We start from the raw sequence: 12954 nt of genomic DNA, 5'->3' as shown, positions 1-12954 counted from the left end.
AGAGGAAAAAATTAATAAAATTAGCACCGTTAGTGGCGGTGGTGTTTCCTATTCGGCCAGAATTTTTACGGACGTGTTCTGGCATAAAAACGTAAAACAGAAACTGAACCGAAAGCTGATTTCTGATTCAGTTTCCTGCTACACGATTTTACGCACGTGTGTTCCTGGCCTAAAAAGGGATTTTTCGAAATTCCCCTCTGTGGGGGTGAGAGACAGGCTTAAAGCTTACTACGAAGAACTCGCAAAAAACAAAAAACCGCATCTAAAATAGTATAATAGAAGCCGAGTTGGCTTCTATTATACTATTTTAGATGCGGTTTTTTGCGTTTTTGATTGCGTTTTAATAGGGTATGCCACGAGAATGCGCATTAAGGAAGGATTTTTCGAAATTTTCACTGCGGGGGAGAGAGAGGGTTAAGGATTACCCCGAAGAACTCGGCTTCTACTGTACTGTTTTTAATGACTTTTTTGCATTTATGCGGAAATCGAACATATTTTTAGACCCCTCTAAAAATCCTCGACCATATTTAGTGTTCCATCGTATATAAAGTTGACACGGAAAGCGCATGCGCGTAAGTTCTCTTTATTCGAACTCTTCGTATTAATGTTCGAATTTATATTTATGAATGATTCTGGAAGATCCGGCTTATTTTTCGAATTTGTTAAAGCCGAACGAGAACCCAGAAAGAGTTACGAAAACGTTTATTATTTATCGCTTAGTGGGACTATGCGCCGGTTAGTGGTTGCAGCGAGTCTTATTTATCGTTATACCGGTGTGGTAAGCAGACATCTAAAAATTCTCGGAAGACTCGGTGAAAACGGGCAAGATCGGCTATAATCTAATAATCTTAATCTTCGCTATCGTTACTGTTTGCTTGAGCAACGCCGGGCTCGTCTGCTAGTTTCTCATCAATTCAAAGCCATAAATCCAAGTTTCGTCGTTGAAACATATAATTATAATTATAATTATATAATTTTTATACAGATATGAACAATAAAAATACGATATTTAAATGATTTCGTTTCGGTATACCCGAACCTCTTTGTACAGGGTGTCGTTGAGTATTTTTCGGGGAGGTGTAGGTTAAACAAAATGCATTAAGTTCAGTCCCTATTTTTTTTCTTTTTCCTTGTTCATTAGTTCATTGCCGTGTCCAAATTCTGAGGGTGCGAGTTTCCCCTCTTGCCCTCTTCTGTTGACGCCCGTGTCTTTGTCGCTCGTGCCGACTCCTAAACACTGTGGTGACACCTCTTTCGGAATGAAGCGACACCCATATCTAGTAAGCGCTACTTTAATGTGTTCACTTAACTTCTTCGTGAGGTTCCTAGTTTAACTTAGAAGCTACGATCGAATATTCCTTGAAATAAACTGAATAATTACATCCTGAAACTGTAGGCATCTTGCTAATTTCTGCATGACTAGTACTTGAATCAGTATCGGGAATAGCTATTTTCTCTTTCATTACTCTCATTTTCATTCTCCAAACTCCTGGAAACTTCTCTGCTCTTTACTCTTTCTAGAATAAAACTCTAGTGACGAGTCGATTAACTTTTCCGGCAACATTTAAAACTGCGTGTTTGGCGCTATCTGTTATGATACTTTATTAAAAAAGGTAGGGATGGATTTTATAAAAAATTGTAAATGCTAACAGTTAGTAAAGTCGTTATTAAGTCCGACTCTATTCGAGATACGACACGCAACCCTCGAACCACCAAACCACCAAAAGTTCGCAATAAATAATTGTTTGTATTATTTATTATATAATCTCTTTATTTCCAATGCTAACTATCATTATCAACAATAATTAAAAATTGAAAACAACTTACTGTACTTTCAATAGATCACTAGAGAAGGCTTTCAATTAAACATGGAATATAAAACATTTAACCCGGGAACATAATCTCAATTTACGATTTCATTTGATGAGATAAGTCAACGTAACGCGTGGGCGATCTGCCAAGGAAAATGACTTTCGGGAGGACTTTCTACGGGGAACTGGCTCTTATATAGGTGTTAGACACGTGTTGGGCGCAAATCCGCGATCAATTACTAATCTTCAATGGTTTTTATCCACCCGGTTACTGGCAGGCTTCAATCTATGACATCGAATTTATGAGATATATGACGTCTGATTTTACAACGACTCTGCAAGAACCAAGAAAAGACTTCGAAGATAGATTCTATACAATATATGTATAATTAATTAAATATTCAATGATTTAGTAAATAATTACTTTTTCAAAAATATATTTTACAAATTTTAAATTACAATTAATTACTTTTCAAAATATATTTTACAAAATTTTAAATTACATCTAAAGAATGGTATGTGTCATTTGCAATTTGTTTAATTCAGAAAAGACATTGTAAAGTGTTATCAAACGATGTAAAGATAGTAGCGAGTTATAGCTTCATGAGGCATAGGCAAATTTGAATTAGGAAGCCCCATGTGCAGTGTTGACTTCGGACATTTTTCTTATAAAAACTTGATTTGGGACTCCTTGCTGTTTCAGTAATAGTTTAAAAATATAAAAATCTATGCAATTAAATATGGGATAGCTGGGATGATTACACTACAAGATTACCTGAACCCAGTGGCGTAGCGTGGGTGTCAGCCGCCCGGGGCGGAGGAAAATTTCGCCGTATTTTTACAAGATATTATTATTTATTGTGAAATTTTGCCGCCCTCTATACGTGCCGCCCCGGGCGGGCTTCCCCTGCCGTCCCCACTACGCTACGCCACGCTGACACCTACAAGATTACCTGACGACTACTACAAGATTACCTGAATTCGGGATTACCTGAATGACGGGTTCTTCAGAAAGTTCCGGGATCGAATTCAAATAAGTAATCCCACAAAGTTCTTATGATAGTCTGTTCTAAATACGTTGGGTTCCATTCTTCACTATCTGGAAATCCATTGTTGATTTGACCGAACTCACTACCAATATGATTAAGGCCCTCTTATTGCCTACAGGGTGAAAAGAGTTAAAAATAAAAAAAATGTCATTTTTATTTCATTTAGTTTTTTGTGTGAGTTTATTCAACTAATAAGCAAGAATACAGTATTATTTTTCCTGATAAATTCTGAACAAAAACAGGATACCACTTACAAGAATAATGGCAAGGTGAAAATATCTAACATTTTAAAGCATGAGAAATATGTAATTCAGGATCTATTGAAAATATAGCACCAGTGTAGACAGCGCCGGATTAAGCCTCTAGCAAGCCCTAGACAAAATTTAAATTGGGGCCCATTTAAATAAGTTGCTTCTAAACAAATCTTAAATACTGTTACTTAAAATTTTTATTAATAATAGAGAATACAAACACTAATACAATAACAATTGTACAGCAAAAGAGTTTCTGATACAACGAAAAATGTATATACAGTTGTCCCTTGATAATCCGACAGGTATGGGACCAATTGGCCGGATGGCCGAGCGGTCAAGGTTAGCAGCCTACCGCCCTGGGGGACCCGGGATCGAATCCGGACGGGTCGAGAAATCCCCAGGAATTTTTCGGGGGGTGGTCCGTCCGGATATGTCGGTCCCCGTCCCTCACCACCCGGCCGCCCATTGTGGGCCTGGCCGAACCCATAATGGGCTTGCTATAAGAGGCCCTCTTAGTGCCCACTGGGCGGAAAGAGTTACAAAAAAAAAAAAAGGGGGAGAGTGTTGCTATTAAATTTTGATGGTTAAAGGTCGAAGGGTGGGAGATAAAGTGGATTCGCGTGTCGTATTTCGAGTGGGGTCGGACTTAATGTAACGCCCATTGTCCGATATATCTAGCTGAATGAATTTCTTCACGAATAATTTTATAACAGTACACAGTACACGAAATTTTCATTTCGTTATCCCAAAATACATACAAAATTGTAGCCCCCAAACACTTTCGTTAGGATTAATATCTGGCCAATCCATTAGGCCAGGGTTTCTTAAACTATGGGTCGCGACCCCATTTGGGGTCACGCAAGATTTCGGTAAATATAGCGTAAATATTTCGCTATGCAAAATATTGAAAATAGCATGCTTTGTGAGTTGCACTTTGTGTCACTTCTGGTGCAGCGAGACAACGATTCAGCAATGATGATTGTAGTGTGAACTAGTGTAGTGTTGTTGCTTTTCAGTGTATTCAGTTGTCTCTGTTCCATTGCAACACAAGAGTGAACTGTGGTAGTACACCATTATTGTTTTTGCAAATTTGTATATATCTTCAATATATATGTATATTTTCATTGTATTTCATATGTATATTGCAAAATATTTATATCTTTGTGATTTTTTTTCGCGATATAAAATAATCATAAATGGGGTCGTTAAGAAGCCCTGCATTAGGGAAGAAGCCCATGTCGTTAAGAAGCCCGCCCATTGTGGGCCTGGCCGAACCCATAATGGGCTTGCTATAAGAGGTCCTCTTAGTGTCCACTGGGCGGAAAGAGTTAAAAAAAAAAAAAGGTATGGGACCAAAGGGGTGTCGGATTACCAAAAGTGTCCGGATTACCGAAAGTGATTACATATTTGGCATTGTTTTGCTAGCAGTAGCCTACAATATTTCTACATTTTTTGAGTAAAATGCTGCCTAGGTTAATATGGAAATGAAACACCCATTTCGGTTAACTAAAACATGTTTATTAAAAGAAATATGGAAGCCAATAAATGTACTGTACATACAATATGTATAGGCATAAATAATACAGAACTGCTCATGGAAAACACAAGAAATGTGTGTCATCGTGTAAGAATTGGGTGGGGAGATTCGTGTCACAACATGCTTCTGTGCAAGCAGACACGTAACGGGGACGGGGGACTACGGTGACCTTGACGGGCGATGCGTCGGACTACTGAGCATGTCGGATTACAAAACGTCGGACTATCAAGGGACTGTACTGTACTGTAATTTTATCCATTAATCAGCTTTTAAAATATTTACAGTTTTCGTTTTTAGATTTTCATTTGAGAAAATTGATCAATCTAGATGTTTGAGAGTGTCTCTTTCTTTAGTAAGCATTGTTAAAGACAGCCTTTCCTGTCCTATCGAATTTCTTAAATAATTTTAAACTCGTTTTAAAACAGAGAAAGGTTCTGCACTGAAGCCGGGCCCCTCCGAATTACGGGCCCTAGACATTTGTCTAATTTGTCTATTGGTTAATCCAGCCCTGAGTGTAGAGTATTAATTTAAAAATTTCACTTAAGATGCTACACTATAGAACACAGAACTCGTCCAAGAAATAAAGTTTCCGTGTAAAATGGATAAGATATTCGCGATGCCTGTACTCCATATTTCATACGACTACACAAAAATTTAGAAATATTATATATTAATTGTAACGTTCATATCACATTACAGAAAACAGCAACGGGACATACGTGCCACTCGAATTCTTTAATTAAACATACATAGAAATTGACAGCACACAAACGTAATAAAACAACTGATGTCACTGCACGTTCAATTCAGTCTGGCATGGTAAATTGGTATTGAAATCAGTCGAATAATTACGTTGCCATCACTACAAGAATAATAATACTGTAGCTTGATCAGCACTTATGCCTTGATCTGGCATAGTGCTAGTTACCAGGATATATGCCGTGTATGATACATTCCATCAACAACACCCATAATAAATATTTTACAAGTATTAAATTGATAACATTTGAAGTTACTCATTAACTGATTAATTAATGTAATGACCACCTTAACGAATACGATAACTGTATTAATTACAAGCGGGCCCTATGACAGATAAGGACCGCTTGTAATTAATAATGAGAGACAATGCCTCATTATTTATTTTATAAGCGTAATGTTACTCATTGATCGATCATCTGGATATTCTGAGCCGTAATTTTAATTTTAAAATATTAACTTGTAAACAAATAATGAGATATCCAAATAATGTTTCTCATTTCTTGCTCTGTATAGAATTAGATGATCGCCCGATTTTTATCTTGTAATATGACACGAGAGAGCAAACAATGCAAAGAAAAATATTCATTCCTGTAATGATATTATGAGTAAAAACAAACTTGTTTAAAGTACTGTACACCGTTTTAGTGAATCAATTGGTCGATTACTGTAGTTGATCTACGTCTCATCGCCTGAAACAAAATCCTGCGGCCGCCCTTGACACTACACTTTGGGTTTTGGAAATGGAATGATGTTCTTAATGACACTCGATTCTATACGATAAGAAATGATGTACATATATAACATTGGCTAATTTTGAAATTTATTTCGCTATATATGCAGTGGTGATATTCAGCGAGTTCGCACAGGTTCGGCCGAACCCGTTGTTAAAATTTTCAGTTTTCCGAACCTTGTTAAACACACGGAACATTTCTCAGTGGTTTTGTTTTTTTTAAAAAATATATTAAAATATACGTATTATACTCTGTAACACTACTAAACTAGAGCCTTATACCCCGTTCGCACCGAGCATTTCAATCTAGATTGTGAGCAAGGTCGGAGACTATGTCTTGGTGCGATCTCTCTCGACCGGTTTAATCTCGACCGCGATCGATTCAAGAGAGTTCTTGAAACTAGATCCAGTCATAAGAGAGATCCCACAATCTCACGCGCGCGAGATAATAGAAGATGGCTGTGGAACACGTGTCGGGCTATGGACAACGAAATAAAAAGAATATTGTATTTCGAGAGATGATGACATCTGTCTATTATCAGCAGTGCCATTCGGGTGAAAAGTCCTCCTGCCTAAAAAAAAAAAAAATAAATAAATAAATAAAAAGGTCGACAGCACTAATATACTATTGTTACCTGGTCTTCGCCCAGAGCCCGTTACGTTGCAAATACGCCACTGATTATTAGATATATCGCAAGAAAAGATATTGTATTTATTTCTAGCCAAAACTTCTATTTCGTTTGTCGGTGATTGTCAGGGAAAAATTTTCTGCTAGCAAACCCTTTGTTAACTATTTCGAATATCACCACTGTGTATATATATATATATATATGTATATGGAGGCCCATCTCTCACTACCCGATCGCTCAATTGCAGACTTGGCCGAAACAATAATGGACTTGATAAAAAGGGCCCTCTTAGTGCCGACAAGTCGGAAAGAGTTTTAAAAAACTAAATTACAGTAGATTTTTCATTGATAATGTAATAACAGTTGATAAGGTGAAATGAAAGACGAATATTGTAAAAATATGCAGCAAACGAAATTGATCGGATTACTCTCCATTAAAGGATTGTCTAATCCTTTGCCTGGAATAATCTAAACTCGAATCTGGTCCGGACTTTTGTAAACTTTCTTGGGTATTTTGGATATAAGCGTCATTACCTACAATAAAATAGATCAATATCTTTTCTGTAACGGCTGAACTTATTTAAGTAGGCAGATTTTTTCAGTATGATGCAAGTCTTCGAAATGCCGCTTCTTAAATGCTGCTTATGCCACCCCCTTACAATGCCGTCTGATGCGGCCAACTCTCTGCATCGTAGCACGGCACGGCCCCGAAGGTAGGATCTCATACGCACGCATACACTTACACACTCATAATACTCTTAATAGTGAAAATTCGATGGTCGGATGATTGTGACCAGTATTGTAACTAGATTTGATATTAGGACTTTTAACCTCCCACATATGCTACTGGTTAAGATGATAAAATCATCCTGCCACTCTGGAATACCGAATTCGAGACCCCATTCCTCACCATCCGGCCGTCGTATTGTGGACCTTGCCGAACCCGTAACGGGCTTGCTAAAAGAGACCCACAGAGCGGAGAGTTTAAAAAAACCATACTCAAAACATAGATATGAAAATGGAACTATCACAGAAAAAACAGAATAATAGATTATAATTCATTAATTTCAAATTACACAAATTTATATAAAATAATAACTAATGATAAACTACTCAATATTACTAATATTAATTTAACAGATTATTAGAAGAGAAAAATTAACTGCACAGGTTAGGTTCATTTAGAATATACGAACATTGGATTCAAGATGTCAGTTGGCGAAGTTAGCGATTTAACTTGTTGGCATAGGCCTAGGCGGAATTAGGTTGTTTTTATTATTTTTATTTGGTTTGTATTATCGTAGTGAAGAGCAGGAAGGGACCAAGAGCAGCATGAATACAGATATCGAGTCTTACATTAGAGATAATTGTACTTGGGAGTTGCTTCCTTTAACTATTAAACAGGTAGAAGCTATGTATTTTATTAACGTCGACATTTACTTTGATGTTTACATGTATTTTTCTTAATTTATTACTCAATAAATAAAAAATGGTGTTAGATAATTTAATATGAGCTTTCACATCTGATAGATCAATAAATAATTTACTTAAATGTATCAATTGTTGGTAGGTGTTACCTTTAGGTTATTTCGTGTATACGTATGTATGTGAAAGTTAACTAAAGGTAACTTCTCCTTAACTTTGTAGTCAGTTATTAAATTAGCATGTGTGTTAAAATACCTTCTTAATTTTTCTGGAAATTTTCTCTTTAATTTTCGGATATATAACCGTTTTATCTTTCGGGCATTTTTAAAAATATTTTCTGGCTATTTAGACTACCTTATTTGTATGGGTTTTGTCCGGGAATTTCCTAGAAATTGTGAAATTACGATGAAACAAAGTTCTTGCAAATATTTTTATAAATTTATGCCGTTTGAACTGCGAAAGACCTCGCGCTTACTCGTCTGCCGTTCTGACGTGCGATGCGCGGCCTGCCTCTCGACCTGTTTTTTTTCTTTTGCTTGTACGTTTGTACGTGTCTTCTGTGGAGCTAAATTATCCGTTCTTCCTTTCTTAATATAGGTTACGTACGTTACTCCTACTCGAGTCCCTAGTCCCCAAGTGTAACCGATTTAGAACCGGCGTGCACGTTATTCTTTGCATTGTAAAGTGACGTTGCGCCTGCGTCGGGAACTTCTGTTCGAACGAACCCGACCTGCCGTCCGGGTCGGCGATTTTGTAAAGGTGGCGATGCCGGGTGCGTGCGGCTCCGAACGAGGTGGTCGGGACCGTGTCGGAGCCGTGGATCGTGCCCGTCGGGAGAACCGACGGTCTGTGCGCGACCCTTTGCGAGGTGTCGTTCCCCGAAATTGTCGTATCTAGAATTTTGAAGACTTAAAAATGGGATAAAATTTAAAAGTGAAAGAATCCGGAACTATTTATCAAATTGTGCTAAAAAGCAACTGTTTTCCACTTTACTACGGATGGCCGAACGATCCTAAAATGTGAGAAATGTCGTTGTACTGACTACTTTTGGGTGCAATTGGCCAAAATTTGGGGGTCCAAACTCTTCGTTTGGAACTGCAGTTTTACCTACTTATTTACGTGTTTATAATGGGAAGGATTCTGTTTGGTACTTTTCTGTTAACGGGATGCCGGTCGTAACTTTAATTCGATGCGCAATACTGTTGTCCGTGTCGCTCCACTAAGACTATTGTGTTGAACTATTTAGTCCGGGCCTGGCCGGCCCGCGGGCCGCACGAGGCCCGTCACGTTAAATTGTGTGGCTCCGCTAAGCGATATTATATATCTATTAAAACTTTTGTTTCCCGTTATGTGTATACCAAAACATTTAAATAAATGAAAATTTGCATGTGTCATTGTTATAATGCACAAGTATGAGTACGGCCCCCTTTTTTACAATAAACTCTTATTCATTTTGTATTTGTTTTACTTTTTTAAAAGCATGTTTGCCTAAATTGTGGCCCACCATAATGTTATGTATTATCAAAGTGGCCCGTGAAACAATTTGGGTTGGCCAGGCCCGATTTAGTCCGTGCAATGCCTGCTCGATTGTTTGTGGAGTACGTGGCGATATAGTTTTAGGGGTGTGGGGGCTTGCTCTCGCCCGGGTGCCGAGTGCGAGCGACGGCAAGCACCGAAGCACACGACTACGTGCGGAGTGTTGGTCGTGGCTCCGTAATCTCTCGAAAACTTGGAGCATGGAGAATAGGCAGTATACTTGTGCAAGTTAAAAACTGACCTTTGGAGGTGAATATCTTGCGAAGGGTCACGTGTACAGGTATTGTTCCTTTGACTTTTTTTTCTCTTATAGGGGTCAATAATTCTGGGGGTGAAAAACTCCTCATTCAAAGCTTGAATCTTACTCTTTACTGTACATATTGACTGGTGGCCCATTAGTAGAAAAGTACCTTTTAAAAAATTTTCACTTATTTATAAATTACAGAATATTGTTTAATGTTTTAAATAATAATAGATTATTATTATATTTAAATTTAAAATGAACGAATGAACAAACATGTATTTCTGATATATAAACTATTTAAAAAATTGCAACCGTTGTTAATTTTTAATTGTTTTATTAATTACAGCATTGTTTTTATCATATTTTTTATCCAGAATATGAAAAATTATTGTCATTTTATTAATATTTTAATTGTCAGTTTTATAATTGAATTGAAATAAAAGTAATTAGTGGAATGACAAAATTAAATGATGTTTTAGAAGACAAAAATTTTTTTCATGGATTTTTTTCAGATTTTTATGTCATTAGACTCTTAAACATGAAAAGTCTAATATTGTACAGTTTGGGAGCATTACAATACAATTAATGAGGAAACATTTTTTTAAAGAGTAAAAGTATATTCTTTTTTAAATGTAATTTCAGAAAAGAAACATATTGCCTATTTTCTTTGTCAAAGGTATTTGTAACTGTAATTATTTCTTTATTAATGTAGGACAATACTTTCAAAAATAGATGAATGGATGGTAAAGTGGCTAAGATGTAAGCCTGCCACTCTGGGGACCCAGGATCAAATCCGGACGGGTTGAAATATCTCAGAAATTTTTCAGAGGGTGGTCTGTCTACATACATCAGGCCCTATCCCTTACCAGCCAGCTGTCCCATTCTGGACCAGGTTGAACTCATAATAGCCTTGTCAAAAAGGTCCTCTTAGTGCCCATAGCACAGAAGTGTGAGATAAGCAGAGGGTCAGGGGGAAAACCTCGCTGACTACTTACGCTGCACGGGTTGGTAAAACCCGACCTCGTTGTCGTTGGATGGCTAGGAGGGCAAAAAGTGAGTGGGGAGGTGCGTCAGTAAGTCGACAGGCATCCTTAGTTTGACAGGAGACAGGTTTGACAAATAACAATAAAGGTTTATTAACTAACAAAAGCGAACAATTAATAAAGATACACATAAAATAAAGGTATACAGATAATTACTGCTAAAATGCGGATAAAATATCTCTATCGCTAATCGCGATCTAACCAATAAATTAGTCACGTGCCTAACCTCGAGTGGGAGAGAGTTTACAAAGTCGATATACCTTGATATGTGGTCCGATGACGGTATGCGACGACCTCCTGGACTATGGAAGCTGGAATCAGTCTTATGTCTGGGACTGGAGACACTGGATTCAGACCTTCCTGGATGATCGCGCTCTTTCCAGAGTCAATCAGGTTTTTATACCATCGTGGTTGGCACTGAGCCAGTCTATTATTCGATGTTCGATGACTAATTGGCTGACTCGGGATGACTGGGACTTTTGTTTTCTCTTTCTGATCTGATCGCGATGCCTTGGATTTTTGTTTTCTCTTTCTGATCGGATTGGATGTGTAATCAACATCCGATCGATTTCCTATCGAACTTGCGGGTCATGAACCCTCTTTTAACTCTCGAATTTGTCCTCAAAACCTGCGGGCTCACAGAAGTAATTTTAAAAAAAAACTACTATAAAATTGTTTAATATTATAATTGTAATCTAAAGTCCAGTGATGAATAAAATATGAAAAACTTAACAAAACAATTTTGTTACTTAGAATGAGATATTTTGATTTTGTTGTTATAGATAAGAGAAAAAATGCTTTAGTAATTGGCAAGCATTTAAAAAATAAATATATATTTTAGATGTTGATAAATGTTATTGTAATTCTCTATCTAGTAGACATTAGTCTTTTTTCTCATGACTAAAACTTGTAAATTCAACATGTCTCACAATGGGTGGCAAGATACAAAACCTGACCTACTCACAAAAATCTCTTCCTATTTGGATCTTGCTTAGATTTAAACTAAAGTTCTTAGAGCAGCAGGCTGATGTCATTGCTGTCTCAGAAAATTAATGTTTATAAATTAAATTCTGTTTATCAGTAATTCATGAAATTAATAAAACAAAATTAACTTTTTAACATACTTCAATATTAATAAAACTAATGAAATTAATAATTTAAATAAATTTTCTTTCAAAAGATACTTTGAATCTTTGGAATCTATCTACTTACTTACTTTTGGCAATGATAATGCTGGAATCAAATACCGTATTTACTTGAATATAAGACGACCTTGCATGTAGGACGAGGTGTGACTTTAAAGATGAAAATAAAGATAATTAGATTTATTAATACAATTCTAATTTTATTTCTTTTAATCACAAGTAAAATATCAAATGAACTTAAATGCACACATTGTCCCACAAAAATTACTAGCATTTTAATCTTTAAGGTAAAATCTTTTAAAATCGACAATGTAATTTGTTCGTGTAAAGCTGAACTTTTTTTTGCCAGTTCTTAACAGTCGAATCCACTCTTCGTCGATTACACTTACGAGTTTCTCCAAATAATCATGTTTTTGTGTGGGAATGGATTAAAACTTATATCGTGCTCCCGTGTGATTTTGAAATTGGAATTTCAATCTGTAATTCAATTCAAAAGCTTTGCTTTTCCTATTGCTATTCATCTTTACTCCTGACAATATACAAGAACGATTCAGACGACCCAGATAAAGTACTTCTGTTTTTAAATACAAGAGGGTAAGCATCTGGGAAAAAAATGCAAATACACGGTTCAAAAATTTTATTTGCAAAAATGCAAAGAATCTTTCGCTCGTGTGTATAGAATGACTTAGGAATTTGAAGCTGTGATGAATGAATAAAAACCTCGTCTTATATGCAAGCAAATACAGTATATTCAAATATTGTTTTGGCATTCTCTGCTTACAGAGATTAA

The 12954-nt window shown here is 36.5% G+C and overlaps 1 protein-coding gene across 2 annotated transcripts in view; it reads left to right on the top strand.

Annotated features, from left to right (window-relative positions):
- Positions 1–7957: 7957 nt before the first annotated feature.
- The window catches only part of LOC136970631 (protein FAM91A1), a 103297-nt gene continuing 98300 nt past the window's right edge, over positions 7958–12954 (top strand). For both annotated transcript variants that reach the window (XM_067265078.1, XM_067265079.1), the window contains exon 1: positions 7958–8175. In XM_067265078.1, coding sequence (XP_067121179.1) covers positions 8104–8175 — 72 coding nt within the window. In that variant the 5' untranslated portion in view covers positions 7958–8103. The remainder of the gene's footprint in view (positions 8176–12954) is intronic.

This window comes from Centruroides vittatus, unplaced genomic scaffold (genome assembly GCF_030686945.1).
Source record: "Centruroides vittatus isolate TY-2023 unplaced genomic scaffold, ASM3068694v2 contig_2073, whole genome shotgun sequence".
NCBI lineage: Eukaryota > Metazoa > Arthropoda > Arachnida > Scorpiones > Buthidae > Centruroides > Centruroides vittatus.
Note: the sequence above shows the minus strand (reverse complement) of the source record. Positions and strands in the feature narration are given on the sequence as shown.